The 17,981-nt window shown below is 41.0% G+C and overlaps 1 protein-coding gene across 2 annotated transcripts; it reads left to right on the forward strand.

Annotated features, from left to right (window-relative positions):
- The first annotated feature begins 1,441 nt into the window (after positions 1-1,441).
- LOC146506713 (N-lysine methyltransferase KMT5A-B-like) lies at positions 1,442-12,712 on the forward strand. Of its 2 annotated transcripts, XM_085180374.1 has the most exons (5): positions 10,961-11,069; positions 11,166-11,328; positions 11,504-11,696; positions 11,802-11,873; positions 12,187-12,489. In XM_085180374.1, exons 1-5 carry the CDS (start codon positions 10,961-10,963, stop codon positions 12,487-12,489), a joined length of 840 nt encoding a protein of 279 aa, XP_085036500.1. The 2 variants fall into 2 exon arrangements, 1 of the variants encoding a protein (XP_085036500.1); XR_014877217.1 differs by lacking the exons at positions 11,802-11,873; positions 12,187-12,489 and adding an exon at positions 12,678-12,712 and having other exon boundaries at positions 1,442-11,069.
- The last annotated feature ends 5,269 nt before the right edge of the window (positions 12,713-17,981 follow it).

Consider the following 17,981-nt stretch of genomic DNA (forward strand, 5'->3'; position numbering starts at 1 on the left):
AAACTGATGAATAACAAGGTATGCCTCTTTGGATGCACTCATTTCATTACATGTGTTTGTTTCATGTCTTGGGACTAGGGATATCGTCTTATCCGATACCGGTGCCAAACTGGTACTTTTGAAATGGTGCCGGTGCTTAAACGGTGCTCAAAGATGTGTTTAAAGAATGGTGTTTAAAGAATGGAGAACACAAAATTGGTCCAAAAACCTCTCATGTTCAGCTGTTTTTTTGTAAAAAGATAACAATGTTAGCCTTTCCTGCAGCTATGGGGCATATATGGTATCACTCTTGGCTGGAAGCAGTGCTTAAACAATGGAAAAAACAGAAACTTTGTCCAAAAACCTCTCATGTTTAACTGTTTTCCACTTTTTCTTTGGTCATTTTAGCCTTTTTGGCCAGGGTGAAGGGAGTATCATCAAACAAGAAGAAAGCCGCATGTAACTACAACGGTGTTTGCTAGTTCACCCTATGTGCATTAATGTAATAACGTGGTTAGCCTACTCAACGTAAATTACACACAAACAACATTAAGCCACTCACTCAGAGAAGAACGGCTACTGCTGCCATCATCATCCGTTATCATTTCTGCTACACTGGCAAGGCTAGGGGCCAGGACTCTACTCTTCGGGTTTTTGGGGGATGTTGCAAACTCCGGGTCGATAACAGGCACCACACCCGCAGTAGATGTGCATGGTGTGAAGTCTCGCAGCAAGCTATCAAATACGGTGCATTTCTCGGCTTTTAAAAAAAACGCTATGCATCACCAGGTGTTTCATCGGATTTGAGGTGTTACCTCCTTTGACAGTATCACAGTATCAGCTTAAAGCACTTGTTGCAGGCTGCTGAGTTTGCATATTTTGCTGTGAAGTACAGCCAGACTTTTGACCGCTTGGCCTTGGGCATTTTTAATCTGTAGCTCTGTTCTAAAAGAACGTATGTACCTGGCCCCGCCTACTATCCTCGGAAACGTAAAATGATTGGTTAGAATCTAAAGTCATCACAGCTCAGGAAAAAAAAAAGCACCGAAATAAAGCACCGAAATGTGCGCTGCTTTTCGGTCTGGTTACTACCGTTTATGTCAGAACCGGTGCCATCATGGCACCGGATACCGGTACCCATCCCTAGACAAAAGACACTGTCTCAATGCTGGTTTCATGTGAAACTAGTGTTCTAGCACTTGGGACTGATTTTTGTCAGATGACAGTGCTAAAATGTTGCATAAATTAATAAAAAAGGAAGTTTTCAGTTGTTCAAATAAAGAAACAATGAGTGATATGATTATGACCTAAAAACATTGTTTTTGTTTATACAATAAATGTATTGTCTCCCCAGCTCATCTACATATGCAATGGGAATCATATGTGTGGGCATTAAATGGCATGAATCTGCAAGGATGTTTAAAGAATATGGAACAGAGCACAGCATGTAGTCCAAAGCTCTGTGTGTGTGTGTGTGTGTGTGTGTGTGTGTGTGTGTAGGTGTGTGCGCAAAGGTGGTTTATGAGGACATTTCACAAGAATACACGCCACACTGTCCGGACATTTGGAATTATGAGGACAGGGCCGATGTCCTCACAATTCATGGAATGAAAACTCGATGTGAGGGTGCTTAAATAGGTGTCAAAAGCCTAAATTCAAAATTTCAGCGAAATCGAAAAAAAGACCTTACTATTCACAATTACCCAACTTTTGTGTATAATCTGTGTATCAACACAGCTCCCCTGTAGACCGGTTTGGGTACTGCACCTGGTCATGAATATTCACACAACGTGTATTTTTTAAGGCTTCTGATTGGCTAACAGCCGGAAGGTCCCTATAATTACGGTTTTTGTCAGATAGTGTGTGTTACATAAAACAATTCTGTGTTCTGATTGGCTGGCAGGCAGAAGGTCCTTATAATTACGGTTTTTTTTTTTAAAAAGATTGTGTGTTACATAACAAAGTTCTGTATTCTGACTGGCTGACAGTTGGAAGGTACCCATTGTTGTAGTTTTTATTAAAAATAGTGTTTCAAAACATGACCATAGATAAATCCTTGAAACTCTGTTAAATTTAAAACTCCACTTTCAGTGATACTGAGATGACTAAACTACTTAATCTAGCACTTAATATATACTGTAGTTATGCTTTATTAACTCTTGACTGTGTGATGGTTAATTTTTTAAGCATTTCTTTTTTCATATTTTGCTCTAGGAATCCTTTATATTATATATATTATATGTATTATTATATATTATAATAGAGGAGAGGAGAAAAGTGCGACCGCCTTCGTCAAGAGCAGTTTTCCTATTTTATTGTGAAGGTCCTGTGTTTCCATGTTCATTCTGTTCAGTTTTGCTCCCCCTGTCTCGTTATGGTTATTCGTGTTACTGTGTTCCTTGTGTGTTCTCACTTCCTTCTTATCCTTCTGTGTATTTAGGTCAGTGTCTCCCTCAGTCCTGTGTTGCTTCCTCCCTCCTTACTATGTGCGTGTCCCTGTGTCCTTCCTCATGTATTTAGGGCTCCCATTATAGTTCATGTTATTTTTCCCAGTTTCGGTTTTGTATGACTTTTTTGTGCTCAGTAATAAAGCTGTATTTTAAGTTCACATTTCACCCTAGTGAGTTTGCGTTTGGGTCCTATCCTGCATGAAATCAGCTGCTTTATGACACCATCTGTCATGGCTGGGCAACACTCGTTGCCTTGTTGTTGTTCGTGTGTAATTTACGTTGAGTACGCTAACCACGTTATAAAATTAATGCACGTAAGGTGAACTAGCAAACACCGTCATATTTACATGCGGCTGTCTTCTTGTTTGATGGCAGATACTCCCTTCACCCTGGCCAAAGGCTAAAATGACCAAAGAAAAAGAGGGAAACAGCTAAACATGAGAGGTTTTTGGATAAAGTTTGTGTTTTTTTCCATTGTTTAAGCACTGCTTCCAGCCAAGAGTAATGCCATAAATCCCCTATAGCTGCAGAAACGGCTAACATTCTTATCTTTTTACAAAAAAACAGCTAAACATGAGAGGTTTTTGGACAAAGTGTGTGTTCTCCATTCTTTAAGCACCGGTTCAAGCACCGTTTAAGCACCGGCACCGTTTCAAAAGTACCGGTTTGGTACTGGTATCGGATAAAACCTAAACGATACCCATCCCTAATCATCAGTGCATCAGGAAGATAAACACAAGTGATTAGGTGCTTAGTAAATAGTTCAAGCAGCTGAAACCTCAGGAGGAGGAGGTGGAGCAGGAAGCATCATGGAAGGACAAACCCTTGTAGGATGAAGCACTAATCAGGGCTCCAAGTGCAAGACCAGTAGAGGCTGGTGTTTACCACACCAGGCAGGACCCTAGATCCAGTCTGTGCAAAGATGCCTGCCATATATGATCTCTCACCTTCTCAACAAAATCCAAAGGGTTCTGGATGTGGTGTTTGGAGCTGCATATAAATGGGTTGTGGACAGAAGACAGAAATGTTGAGATGTTATAGGTGACCAAATTGATCATCCAAACAATTGTTCTTAAACATACACCCTGGCCTCATCAGTTCTCATGGCCACTGATCAATGGTCATGACAAATTGGATACTAATGATCATGGAACTGACCTCACAGCCCATTGTTGATGCTAGTTTCTGTCATTATGTAAATGTACTGTTTATAAGGTTGGGGAAACCTGCAGTAGGCTGAGACTGAAGAATTCACCAGTTGGGGATGAAACATTTCTAAAAATCACTAAAAATAGTATGTCCAGATGAACAGATTCAGCATTCTGGTACTCTTTAAAGAATGTAAAAGTAAGGTTTGAGATTAGCCTATAATTAGATAAGTCAGCTGGGTAAAGTGATGACTTTTCTCTTGTTTATAGTCCCCTCATGCTTCAAGAGGACCACCGTCCTGAAGAAACCTAATGTGAGCTGACTCAGTGACTGTCACCCAAGAGCACTTACGCCCATTGTTATGAAGTGCTTTGAGCATATAGTCAAAGTTCACATCACATCTTCAATGCCTGCTCGACCAGTTTCAGTTTACCTACAGGCCAGAAAGATCCACAGATGATGCAATAGCATTAGCTCAGCATATTGCCCTCTCCCACCTGGATCATAAAACACATGCAGTGGTGTGAAAAAGTATTTGCCCCCTTCCTAATTTCTTAGTTTTTTTTATTTAATTTTTTTGCATATTTATCACACTCACATGTTTCAGATCATCAAACACGTTTTCATATTACACAAAGATAATATGAGTAAATACAAAATTTACTAAGGGAAATAAGCTATCCATACCTACCCGGTCCAGTGTGAAATAGTAACTGCCCCCTCTTGTTAAATCATCAATTAACAGTTTTTGTAAAGCTGAGTTCAGTTTCACTGGCCACACCCATACCTGATTATTACAGACCTGCTGAATGAAGAAATCACTTAAAGAGAACCTGTCTGACAAAGTGAAGAAGGCTAAAAGATCTCAAAAAGCCAAAGAGCTTCACAATCTACAAAAACAATATGAGAAACAAAGTCATTGACATCTATCCATCTGGGAAGGGTTACAAAGACATTTCCATCGCTTTGGCACTGCAGAGAGTCATTATCCACAAATGGAGAAGACTTAAAACAGTGCTGAACCTTCCCAGGAGCAGCCTGCCTACCAAAATTACTCTAAGAGCGCACTGCCGACTCATCAAGGAGGTCACAAGAGAACAGCCAGAACAGCATCTAAATAACTGCAGACCTCACTTGTCTCAGTTAAGATCAGAGTTCATTATTCAACAATAAGAAAAAGTCTGGGCAAAAATGGCATCCATGGGAGAGGTCCAAGGAAAAAACTACCATTGACCAAAAAGAACACAAGGGCTCCTCTCATATGTGCCAAAAAACATCTTAATGATCCTGAAGACTTTTGGGAAAATATTCTGTTGACTGACAAGACAAAAGATGAACATTTTGGAAGCTTTGAATCCCGTTACATCTTTTATCAAACTAACACAACATTTCATAAAAAGAACATATAGCAACAGTCACACATGGTGGTGTTATGTGATGGTCTGGAACTGCTTTGCTTCATGACACCTTTCTGTAATTGATGGAACCATGACTTCTGCTCTCTACCAGAAAATCCTGAAGGAGAATGGCCGGCAATCAGTTCATGTCCTGAAGTGGACATGAACTGAACATGAACTCATGAAGTTGGGTACTTGGGTTATACAAAAGGACAATGATCTGAAACACATCAGTAAGTCCACCTTTGACTGGTTAAAAACCCTCAAAAGGAAACCAAAATAAAGGTTTTGGATGGGCAGGTGACACTACCATCATTCGTTGCATTTCAGATGGAGACGAGTCTGCTTACAGAGCAGAGGTGAGAGCCCTGACATGGTGTCAGGAAAACAGCCTACTGCTACCTACCCTGTCACTTGGTGTTCGCTCGCTCTGTAGTAGAGTATCACTTCCTGTTCCTGCTCAAACACAGTGGTGTTTCTGAGTAGCTTATTTGCTTAGCAGTTTAATTAACAACTTTTAAATACATTCTTTTTTCAGAGTATAATCTTCACGTGCTTCATCCGAAGCACACTTTCTGTGTACTCACTACCTAATTTATAGCCAAAGTTTTCACTCACTGTCTCTGTACTGTTTTGCTAGCTTAGCTTAGCTCGTAGCCGACTCGTTAGCACCATGGCTACTTCACCTGTCCCTCCTGCACTTTCTTTCATTGTGTCAGATGTTTAGTTACTCCTCGGCCTCCTTTAGCAGTAATGATATCTGTAACAAATGTAGCATATTTGCAGCTCTGGAGGCCAGGATTACTGAATTGGAGACTCGGCATCGCACCCTTCATTCACCCTTAGCTAGCCAGGCCCCTGTAGCTGGTGCAGCCGAAGATAGCGTAGGCCCCGCTAGCTGTTCCCCAGCAGATCCCAAGCAGCTGGGGAAAGAGGGCGGCTGGGTGACGGTGAGGAGGAAGCATAGTCCTAAACAGAAGCCCCAGGTACACCACCAACCCGTTCATGTGTCTAACCGTTTTTCCCCACTCTGCGACACACCCGCTGGGGGTCAAACTCTGGTAATTGGTGATTCTGTTCTCAGACATGTGAAGCTAGAGACACCGGCAACCATAGTCAATTGTCTTCCAGGGGCCAGAGCAGGCGACATTGAAGGAAATTTAAAACTGCTGGCTAAGGGTAAACGTAAATTCAGTAAAATCATAATTCACGTCGGCAGTAATGACACCCGGTTACGCCAATCGGAGGTCACTAAAATCAATATTGAATCGGTGTGCAACTTTGCCAAAACAATGTCGGACTCTGTAGTTTTCTCTGGTCCCCTCCCCAATCAGACCAGGAGTGACATATTTAGCCGCATGTTCTCCTTAAATTGCTGGCTGTCTGAGTGGTGTCCCAGAAACGATGTGGGCTTCATAGATAATTGGCAAACCTTCTGGAGGAAACCTGGTCTTGTTAGGAGAGACGGCATCCATCCCACTTTGGATGGAGCAGCTCTCATTTCTAGAAATATGGACAAATTTATTAAACCCCTCAAAATATGACTATCCAGAGTTGGGACCAGGAAGCAGAGTTGCAGTCTTACACGCCTCTCTGCAGCTTCTCTCCTCCTGCTACCCCCCCAAAAACCCATCTTCATAAAGACTGTGTCTGCTTCCAAAAAGAAAAAAAACAAACTAAAAACCAGCAACAAACAACTTAAACATAAACAATTACAAAGAAAGAACAATACAGTATCCACATCTGAACCAAAGAGTAAAACAGTGAAATGTGGATTATTAAATATTAGGTCTCTCTCCTCCAAGTCTCTGTTAGTACATGACTTAATAATTGATCAACAAATTGATTTACTCTGCCTTACAGAAACCTGATTGCAGCAGGATGATTATGTTAATTTAAATGAATCAACACCCCCGAGTCATTCTAACTACCAGAAATCTCGAAGCACAGGTTGAGGGGGCGGTGTGGCAGCAATTTTTCACACCAGTCTATTAATTAATGAAAGACCAAGACAGACTTTTAATTCATTTGAAAGCCTGATGCTTAACATTGTCCACCCCAGCTGTGAAACTCAGAAACCAGTCTTACTTGTTATCATCTATTGTCCACCCGGCCTTACACAGCAGGGTGAACATGGTTGAAACGCAGACAGACCAGCGACCAGCACACGAGAAGACACGACTTAAATATACACAGAAGAACATCGGGAGATTACACACAGGTGGGGAACATAGCTAGAAGTAATTGACGAGACGAGACAAGGGACAGAAACAAAAAAAAAAAAAAAAAAAGACAAGGAGCATAAGTCCAGAAACACATGAAAACGATTCAAAACAAAGCTAAACCAGATCAAACATGAGTCCACAAAAAAGTTCAGGGGGGTCGACAGCACATGAGCCAAATCCAGAACAGTTCAGGGGGGCGGCCGTGTGGACAGCAGCGGCGGCGGCAACGCAGGCGAAACAAGTCAGGAGGAAGGCAGTGGCGGCAACAGAGCAGGTCCGGAGGCCAACGGCAGTGTAGCAATCGCAGCACCAGACGAGGAGGGACCAGACGAGGAGGGACCAGACGAGGAGGGACCAGACGGCAGCGTGGCAGCCACGGAACCAGACGGCAGCGTGGCAGCTGCAGGTGGTGACGCTGCAGGCGATGGTGTGTAAGTTGCAGGTGGTGGCTGAACGGACTCCCTAGAGCCGTCAGCGGACACGAGGATATGCTGGCTGGGTCCTCCGGGACCCCCAGCTAACGAGACGTGATGCCGGACGGGCTCCTCGGACCGTGCAGCTGACGAGGCGTGACGCTGACTAGGCTCTCCTGAACCCCCAGCTGACGAGACGTGACACTGGCGGGGCTCTCCAGAACCCCCAGCCGTGCTACTGGCTGAGCTAGCGGCAACACAGGAGACTGAATGGCAGACTGAACTCAGGGCAGCTGGGCAGCAGACTGAACTGAGGGCGACTGAAGTAATGGTTGAGATGATAATGGTGGTGGAGTTGGCAACTGAGCTAAAGGCAGCAGGGCTGCAGACCGAGCTGCAGGCAGCGGGGCTGCAGACTTGAGCTGCAGGCGGGGCTGCAGACTGAGTGGGGGAGGGTGAAGATGAAGTTTGTGGAGAATGAAATCCTGAATGAGCGGGTGCAGTTAGTCCAATAGCCAGGGGTGGCCGGAAATGAGCTGCTGTAGCCTGGCTTCCACAGCGCAGAGCAGCTCACTCTCCCTCATGCTCTAGCCATAGGTTGACCAACCTGGAAGCAGAGTCGATTATGACCTCCTGAAGTTCCTTGGGTGGGGCAAATGCCGATGGATCCATAATGTGGCTGGTCAGTAATGTCACAGCGAACGGGATGAGACATGTGGAGGAATTAAATGAGGATCCAAGCGCAGGTACTCGTAGATGCGAAGGAGATTTATTGAAAAAATAAAGCACAAGGTGGAAATGGCAAAACGGAAACAAAACTAATCTATACTGGGACAAACTAAACTACTGAACAGCAAACATGAACACGAACATGAAGGAAGGTGAGCAGTTGAACCTGAAGTTGGACAGCAGGGTGAACACGGTTGAAACACAGACAGACCAGCGACCAGCACACGAGAAGACACGACTTAAATACACACAGGTGGGGAACACAACTGGAAGTAATTGACGAGACGAGACAAGGGAAGCTAAACTGAATACACTCACATAAGACACGGACCTTCACAATAAAACAGGAAACAAGAAACAACTACACAAAGATGCAGACTAGACACTAAACTAAACCTACAGGAGGGCACCAGAACAAATCTACACTAAACATGAGACACAAAACCTAAGAACTAATCCCTTAACAAGAATAAACAAAAACATAGAATTCTACTAATAATCAACAAAGCACAAGAATCAGAATACAATCCAAAATTAAACCAAAACACAAGAACTCAAAATGCTGGGTCAAAATGACCCAGAACCGTGACACCTTACTTTTTTTCATGTTTGTCAAATAAAGGATGGTTAAAATTCTTTGAGCCTTTAAAAAACACACCTGATTTGTCTGCTAGATGTGGATGTGATTGTTAGCTTCAAGCCACGGCACATCTTGGAGCCACTTTTCTGAAAAAAGTCTTTTCTCTGGCTCTGGTTGGTGTTTCTTAGCTAGTGGTGGCACACCAAAGAAGCTGCTTAATGTCTGTTGTTTTTTTGGACATTTAGCTGGTGACAAGCAACACATGTAAGATTAAATGAGACAGTCAAGTACGCAAAGTGTCACTACGCATTCCTAATTTTTGTCACGCATTCGTACCTGCGTACCAGTTATGTGCACCCCTGTCTATAACACACAGCCAAACAACTACTCACTCAATAACTACTATCAAATTATCATATCTATTCAACCTAACATACATGTTTTGCATTTAATCTGTCAAGTTTGTTGTTATAACTAATAACTAATGCAGGAAAATGGCATGTTTCTTTAAGGTTTTGTTCTGCTTGTTCTATATTGTAAACAGAGCCAATTTTACACTGTATAATTTCCATAGGATTTATTAGTTTCAGATTTTTTTAGTCATATCATATGATCTCATTTATTCTGTACTGCTAAACAAAACAATGTTTGGTTTCTCAAACTGTCCATAATTGCTAGTGATAAATTCATTGGTTTCAGGATGCACCTTCTGTATCTTCAAACAAAAGATCAGAACAAAAATATAATAATTAAATACATTTTTCAGAAGAAAGCCACATCTTGATACATGCTGGTTTAACATAAGGATCTAAAATATGTCACACTATGTTGTTGGTTGAATCTCAGATTTGTTTAACATATGCAGATGCAAGTGTAAAACCATTGCTTCAGTGGTGGACCTCGGCTGGTGGTGTGTGATGAAACATGTATTCCCTTGTAGTGTACCTTTGCCTCAAATAAATAACTAAATACTTTTTAAAAGAGGAATTTCCTATAAACAAACAAATGCAATAAAACTCAGTCCTTCGTCACTGTAAATGTTTCACTGAAATTCCATAAAAAAGTCAGAACTCTCATCACCTGACCACTTTTTAGCCAATGAGCTGTTTTTCACCCCTCCCCCTCACTTCGTGACTTCGAGTTGAGGAGTACCGACACCGACGCTGGTGTGGAGAAGCCAACAGGTAACTTTAAACTTTAAACTTTCGAATTTTGCCAGCTTTGTAGCCCAGCAACTGGTCAGATTTAGTTTTGTTGAGATTTTTCTTTGGTGTATATTCCTTGATTGAGTTTTGTATTTCAATGTAATTCTCATGCTAAAGCTAGCTTTTTTGATGACACGCAGTTGTGTATTTAATTAGTCAAGGTTAAATACCTAGTCTAACACACACCTTTTTAGTTAAACTGTAACATTTGAAATTACTGAGATGTTATTATTTATTCATCCATCCCACTGTCTCCAGATTTTAAGCAACGCTGAAATATAGGTGACACGCTATTAATGAGACATTTCAGATAACCGAGGTAGCTAACATTTAACTCTCTGGAGTGCAGATTATATGACCAATTTACGGTGTATCAGCAACATGCGTATATAACAGTTTTTAAAAATGTGTTGATAGGCCAAGTAAAACCAGAGTTATGATACACAATTTACGCTTTTTCCTGAAAACTGTCGTCAAGTTTAGTGCAGGAAAATATAAAAACGGTATTTTCTTAAAAAACAAAACATAGATACATTATTGCCTCTCAATTCAATTTTATTTATATAGCGCCAAATCACAACAAAAGTCGCCTCAAGGCGCTTCATAGATACAGAGAAAAACCCAACAATCTCATTTCCTATTGTGGTGGATAAATGAACATGAGCCGATAAAACAATTAAATCAAAAGTAGTCAAAAACAGCCGATTATACCATTGACTCCAGAGGGTTAAAGACACCTCCTGTGAAAGATCAGTTTTCATTATCAACTATTTTCCTGAAATATTAAATAAATTGTACTATTTTTTTTTCTTTTTCTGAGACAGTGTATTGCAATGAGGCCCCCGAGAGCAAAAATTAAACCAAAAGATGAAGCAGTAAAATTTTCATCTTTGGGGCAGAACAAAGATGGATTTGAAGTGAAATTCATAAATTCAGTAAAAGGTGAGGTACTAGGATACTTGTTGAGGATTTTTGGCACAGTCATAAGTTTAATCATTGTAGTAGACCCATGTTGACATTTTCTATTTTCTTTGTAAGGTCGAGGAGTGTTTAGTAGGTGCAACTATAACAAAGGAGACTTCCTTCTGGAATATCGCGGAGACGTTGTAACCAAGAAGGAATATGAAAACAGAACAAGATTGTACCATGACGCCTTAAAGGTTTTTCTTTTTGAATTCAGGTACAATGGACAACAATTGTGGTATGTAAATTAAAATAATTCATTTTTCAGCCTACTTTTTGCAAAAGTTGTGTCGACCACATTAAGACAAACTGCTAGCTTGTTACAAATCCATATAATTAAAAATGTAATCAAATTGTTCAGCCTTTTTATAAACCTTGTGTAATTTTGTGTGTTACATTTTTTGTTATCTCAGCATTGATGCAGCCAGAGAGGATGGCTCCTTGGGCAGACTGGTGAATGACGATCACGTGAGCCCAAACAGCAAAATGAGGACAATCACAGTAAATGGAAAGCCTCATCTCTGTTTATTTGCCATAAAAGACATCAAGCCGGGGGAAGCAATAACATACAACTACGGTGACTCTGACTGGCCATGGAGAGTAAAGGTACATATTATATTTACATTTACCGTAGTGTAGTGTAGTATTGTATAGTCTCAACTTATCTGTGTTGAATGGATGTTAATGTACTTTTGTGTTTGCTTGCACAAGGTTTCGGAGCACCCTGACCGTTCTCAAGCTGCTGTGCCCATGGCATCGTCCTCCTTTGAAGTTGATGAGCAGGTGACTAATTTTCTGGTGTTGTTATTATTGCAACAAGAACACAGCCGAGTTGTTTGGATGTTGATAGTGAGGGTGTTAGACACAAGTCCTATAGTGTTGGTTAATGTAAGATACCTACATTATGAGGACTGTGTGTGGATACTGCCGAGTGTCATGTTGGTTCACACTGGAGAATTAATTTTCACTCAATATTAATTCATTACATTTACCTCATTTATGTCAATAACCAGTGTACCTTCATAACTGTATTGTATAGTCTCAACGTATCTGTGTTGAATGGATGTTAATGTACTTTTGTGTTTGCTTGCACAAGGTTTCAGAGCACCCTGGCCGTCCTCAAGCTGCTGTGCCCATGGCATCGTCCTCCTTTGAAGTTGATGAGCAGGTGACTAATTTTCTGGTGTTGTTATTATTGCAACAAGAACACAGCCGAGTTGTGTGGATGTTGATAGTGAGGGTGTTAGACACAAGTCCTATAGTGTTGGTTAATGTAAGATACCTACATTATGAGGACTGTGTGTGTTTTGGATGCATAAGTCTATTGAAAGATGGGCTCTCAAGTCTGTGTGTAACAGAGACCCTGCAGTGTATGAAGCTTTCAGGTACATTATTATGAGGACTGTGTGTGGATACTGCCGAGAGTCATGTTGGTTCACACTGGAGAATTAATTTTCACTCAATATTACTTCATTACATTTACCTCATTTATGTCAATAACCAGTGTACCTTCATAATTGTATTGTATAGTCTCAACGTATCTGTGTTGAATGGATGTTAATGTACTTTTGTGTTTGCTTGCACAAGGTTTCAGAGCACCCTGACCGTTCTCAAGCTGCTGTGCCCATGGCATCGTCCTCCTTTGAAGTTGATGAGCAGGTGACTAATTTTCTGGTGGTGTTATTATTGCAACAAGAACACAGCCGAGTTGTTTGGATGTTGATAGTGAGGGTGTTAGACACAAGTCCTATAGTGTTGGTTAATGTAAGATACCTACATTATGAGGACTGTGTGTGGATACTGCCGAGTGTCATGTTGGTTCACACTGGAGAATTAATTTTCACTCAATATTAATTCATTACATTTACCTCATTTATGTCAATAACCAGTGTACCTTCATAACTGTACTGTATAGTCTCAACGTATCTGTGTTGAATGGATGTTAATGTACTTTTGTGTTTGCTTGCACAAGGTTTCAGAGCACCCTGGCCGTCCTCAAGCTGCTGTGCCCATGGCATCGTCCTCCTTTGAAGTTGATGAGCAGGTGACTAATTTTCTGGTGTTGTTATTATTGCAACAAGAACACAGCCGAGTTGTTTGGATGTTGATAGTGAGGGTGTTAGACACAAGTCCTATAGTGTTGGTTAATGTAAGATACCTACATTATGAGGACTGTGTGTGTTTTGGATGCGTAAGTCTATTGAAAGATGGGCTCTCAAGTCTGTGTGTAACAGAGACCCTGCAGTGTATGAAGCTTTCAGGTACATTATTATGAGGACTGTGTGTGGATACTGCCGAGAGTCATGTTGGTTCACACTGGAGAATTAATTTTCACTCAATATTACTTCATTACATTTACCTCATTTATGTCAATAACCAGTGTACCTTCATAACTGTATTGTATAGTCTCAACGTATCTGTGTTGAATGGATGTTAATGTACTTTTGTGTTTGCTTGCACAAGGTTTCAGAGCACCCTGACCGTTCTCAAGCTGCTGTGCCCATGGCATCGTCCTCCTTTGAAGTTGATGAGCAGGTGACTAATTTTCTGGTGTTGTTATTATTGCAACAAGAACACAGCCGAGTTGTTTGGATGTTGATAGTGAGGGTGTTAGACACAAGTCCTATAGTGTTGGTTAATGTAAGATACCTACATTATGAGGACTGTGTGTGTTTTGGATGCGTAAGTCTATTGAAAGATGGGCTCTCAAGTCTGTGTGTAACAGAGACTCTGCAGTGTATGAAGCTTTCAGGTACATTATTATGAGGACTGTGTGTGGATACTGCCGAGAGTCATGTTGGTTCACACTGGAGAATTAATTTTCACTCAATATTACTTCATTACATTTACCTCATTTATGTCAATAACCAGTGTACCTTCATAATTGTATTGTATAGTCTCAACGTATCTGTGTTGAATGGATGTTAATGTACTTTTGTGTTTGCTTGCACAAGGTTTCAGAGCACCCTGACCGTTCTCAAGCTGCTGTGCCCATGGCATCGTCCTCCTTTGAAGTTGATGAGCAGGTGACTAATTTTCTGGTGGTGTTATTATTGCAACAAGAACACAGCCGAGTTGTTTGGATGTTGATAGTGAGGGTGTTAGACACAAGTCCTATAGTGTTGGTTAATGTAAGATACCTACATTATGAGGACTGTGTGTGGATACTGCCGAGTGTCATGTTGGTTCACACTGGAGAATTAATTTTCACTCAATATTAATTCATTACATTTACCTCATTTATGTCAATAACCAGTGTACCTTCATAACTGTACTGTATAGTCTCAACGTATCTGTGTTGAATGGATGTTAATGTACTTTTGTGTTTGCTTGCACAAGGTTTCAGAGCACCCTGGCCGTCCTCAAGCTGCTGTGCCCATGGCATCGTCCTCCTTTGAAGTTGATGAGCAGGTGACTAATTTTCTGGTGTTGTTATTATTGCAACAAGAACACAGCCGAGTTTTGTGGATGTTGATAGTGAGGGTGTTAGACACAAGTCCTATAGTGTTGGTTAATGTAAGATACCTACATTATGAGGACTGTGTGTGGATACTGCCGAGTGTCATGTTGGTTCACACTGGAGAATTAATTTTCACTCAATATTAATTCATTACATTTACCTCATTTATGTCAATAACCAGTGTACCTTCATAATTGTATTGTATAGTCTCAACGTATCTGTGTTGAATGGATGTTAATGTACTTTTGTGTTTGCTTGCACAAGGTTTCGGAGCACCCTGACCGTTCTCAAGCTGCTGTGCCCATGGCATCGTCCTCCTTTGAAGTTGATGAGCAGGTGACTAATTTTCTGGTGTTGTTATTATTGCAACAAGAACACAGCCGAGTTGTGTGGATGTTGATAGTGAGGGTGTTAGACACAAGTCCTATAGTGTTGGTTAATGTAAGATACCTACATTATGAGGACTGTGTGTGTTTTGGATGCATAAGTCTATTGAAAGATGGGCTCTCAAGTCTGTGTGTAACAGAGACCCTGCAGTGTATGAAGCTTTCAGGTACATTATTATGAGGACTGTGTGTGGATACTGCCGAGAGTCATGTTGGTTCACACTGGAGAATTAATTTTCACTCAATATTACTTCATTACATTTACCTCATTTATGTCAATAACCAGTGTACCTTCATAACTGTATTGTATAGTCTCAACGTATCTGTGTTGAATGGATGTTAATGTACTTTTGTGTTTGCTTGCACAAGGTTTCAGAGCACCCTGACCGTTCTCAAGCTGCTGTGCCCATGGCATCGTCCTCCTTTGAAGTTGATGAGCAGGTGACTAATTTTCTGGTGTTGTTATTATTGCAACAAGAACACAGCCGAGTTGTTTGGATGTTGATAGTGAGGGTGTTAGACACAAGTCCTATAGTGTTGGTTAATGTAAGATACCTACATTATGAGGACTGTGTGTGTTTTGGATGCGTAAGTCTATTGAAAGATGGGCTCTCAAGTCTGTGTGTAACAGAGACCCTGCAGTGTATGAAGCTTTCAGGTACATTATTATGAGGACTGTGTGTGGATACTGCCGAGAGTCATGTTGGTTCACACTGGAGAATTAATTTTCACTCAATATTACTTCATTACATATACCTCATTTATGTCAATAACCAGTGTACCTTCATAATTGTATTGTATAGTCTCAACGTATCTGTGTTGAATGGATGTTAATGTACTTTTGTGTTTGCTTGCACAAGGTTTCAGAGCACCCTGACCGTTCTCAAGCTGCTGTGCCCATGGCATCGTCCTCCTTTGAAGTTGATGAGCAGGTGACTAATTTTCTGGTGGTGTTATTATTGCAACAAGAACACAGCCGAGTTGTTTGGATGTTGATAGTGAGGGTGTTAGACACAAGTCCTATAGTGTTGGTTAATGTAAGATACCTACATTATGAGGACTGTGTGTGGATACTGCCGAGTGTCATGTTGGTTCACACTGGAGAATTAATTTTCACTCAATATTAATTCATTACATTTACCTCATTTATGTCAATAACCAGTGTACCTTCATAACTGTACTGTATAGTCTCAACGTATCTGTGTTGAATGGATGTTAATGTACTTTTGTGTTTGCTTGCACAAGGTTTCAGAGCACCCTGGCCGTCCTCAAGCTGCTGTGCCCATGGCATCGTCCTCCTTTGAAGTTGATGAGCAGGTGACTAATTTTCTGGTGTTGTTATTATTGCAACAAGAACACAGCCGAGTTTTGTGGATGTTGATAGTGAGGGTGTTAGACACAAGTCCTATAGTGTTGGTTAATGTAAGATACCTACATTATGAGGACTGTGTGTGGATACTGCCGAGTGTCATGTTGGTTCACACTGGAGAATTAATTTTCACTCAATATTAATTTATTACATTTACCTCATTTATGTCAATAACCAGTGTACCTTCATAATTGTATTGTATAGTCTCAACGTATCTGTGTTGAATGGATGTTAATGTACTTTTGTGTTTGCTTGCACAAGGTTTCGGAGCACCCTGACCGTTCTCAAGCTGCTGTGCCCATGGCATCGTCCTCCTTTGAAGTTGATGAGCAGGTGACTAATTTTCTGGTGTTGTTATTATTGCAACAAGAACACAGCCGAGTTGTGTGGATGTTGATAGTGAGGGTGTTAGACACAAGTCCTATAGTGTTGGTTAATGTAAGATACCTACATTATGAGGACTGTGTGTGTTTTGGATGCATAAGTCTATTGAAAGATGGGCTCTCAAGTCTGTGTGTAACAGAGACCCTGCAGTGTATGAAGCTTTCAGGTACATTATTATGAGGACTGTGTGTGGATACTGCCGAGAGTCATGTTGGTTCACACTGGAGAATTAATTTTCACTCAATATTACTTCATTACATATACCTCATTTATGTCAATAACCAGTGTACCTTCATAATTGTATTGTATAGTCTCAACGTATCTGTGTTGAATGGATGTTAATGTACTTTTGTGTTTGCTTGCACAAGGTTTCAGAGCACCCTGACCGTTCTCAAGCTGCTGTGCCCATGGCATCGTCCTCCTTTGAAGTTGATGAGCAGGTGACTAATTTTCTGGTGGTGTTATTATTGCAACAAGAACACAGCCGAGTTGTTTGGATGTTGATAGTGAGGGTGTTAGACACAAGTCCTATAGTGTTGGTTAATGTAAGATACCTACATTATGAGGACTGTGTGTGGATACTGCCGAGTGTCATGTTGGTTCACACTGGAGAATTAATTTTCACTCAATATTAATTCATTACATTTACCTCATTTATGTCAATAACCAGTGTACCTTCATAACTGTACTGTATAGTCTCAACGTATCTGTGTTGAATGGATGTTAATGTACTTTTGTGTTTGCTTGCACAAGGTTTCAGAGCACCCTGGCCGTCCTCAAGCTGCTGTGCCCATGGCATCGTCCTCCTTTGAAGTTGATGAGCAGGTGACTAATTTTCTGGTGTTGTTATTATTGCAACAAGAACACAGCCGAGTTGTTTGGATGTTGATAGTGAGGGTGTTAGACACAAGTCCTATAGTGTTGGTTAATGTAAGATACCTACATTATGAGGACTGTGTGTGTTTTGGATGCGTAAGTCTATTGAAAGATGGGCTCTCAAGTCTGTGTGTAACAGAGACCCTGCAGTGTATGAAGCTTTCAGGTACATTATTATGAGGACTGTGTGTGGATACTGCCGAGAGTCATGTTGGTTCACACTGGAGAATTAATTTTCACTCAATATTACTTCATTACATTTACCTCATTTATGTCAATAACCAGTGTACCTTCATAACTGTATTGTATAGTCTCAACGTATCTGTGTTGAATGGATGTTAATGTACTTTTGTGTTTGCTTGCACAAGGTTTCAGAGCACCCTGACCGTTCTCAAGCTGCTGTGCCCATGGCATCG

This window comes from Neolamprologus multifasciatus, chromosome 12 (assembly GCF_963576455.1).
Source record: "Neolamprologus multifasciatus chromosome 12, fNeoMul1.2, whole genome shotgun sequence".
Lineage (NCBI taxonomy): Eukaryota > Metazoa > Chordata > Actinopteri > Cichliformes > Cichlidae > Neolamprologus > Neolamprologus multifasciatus.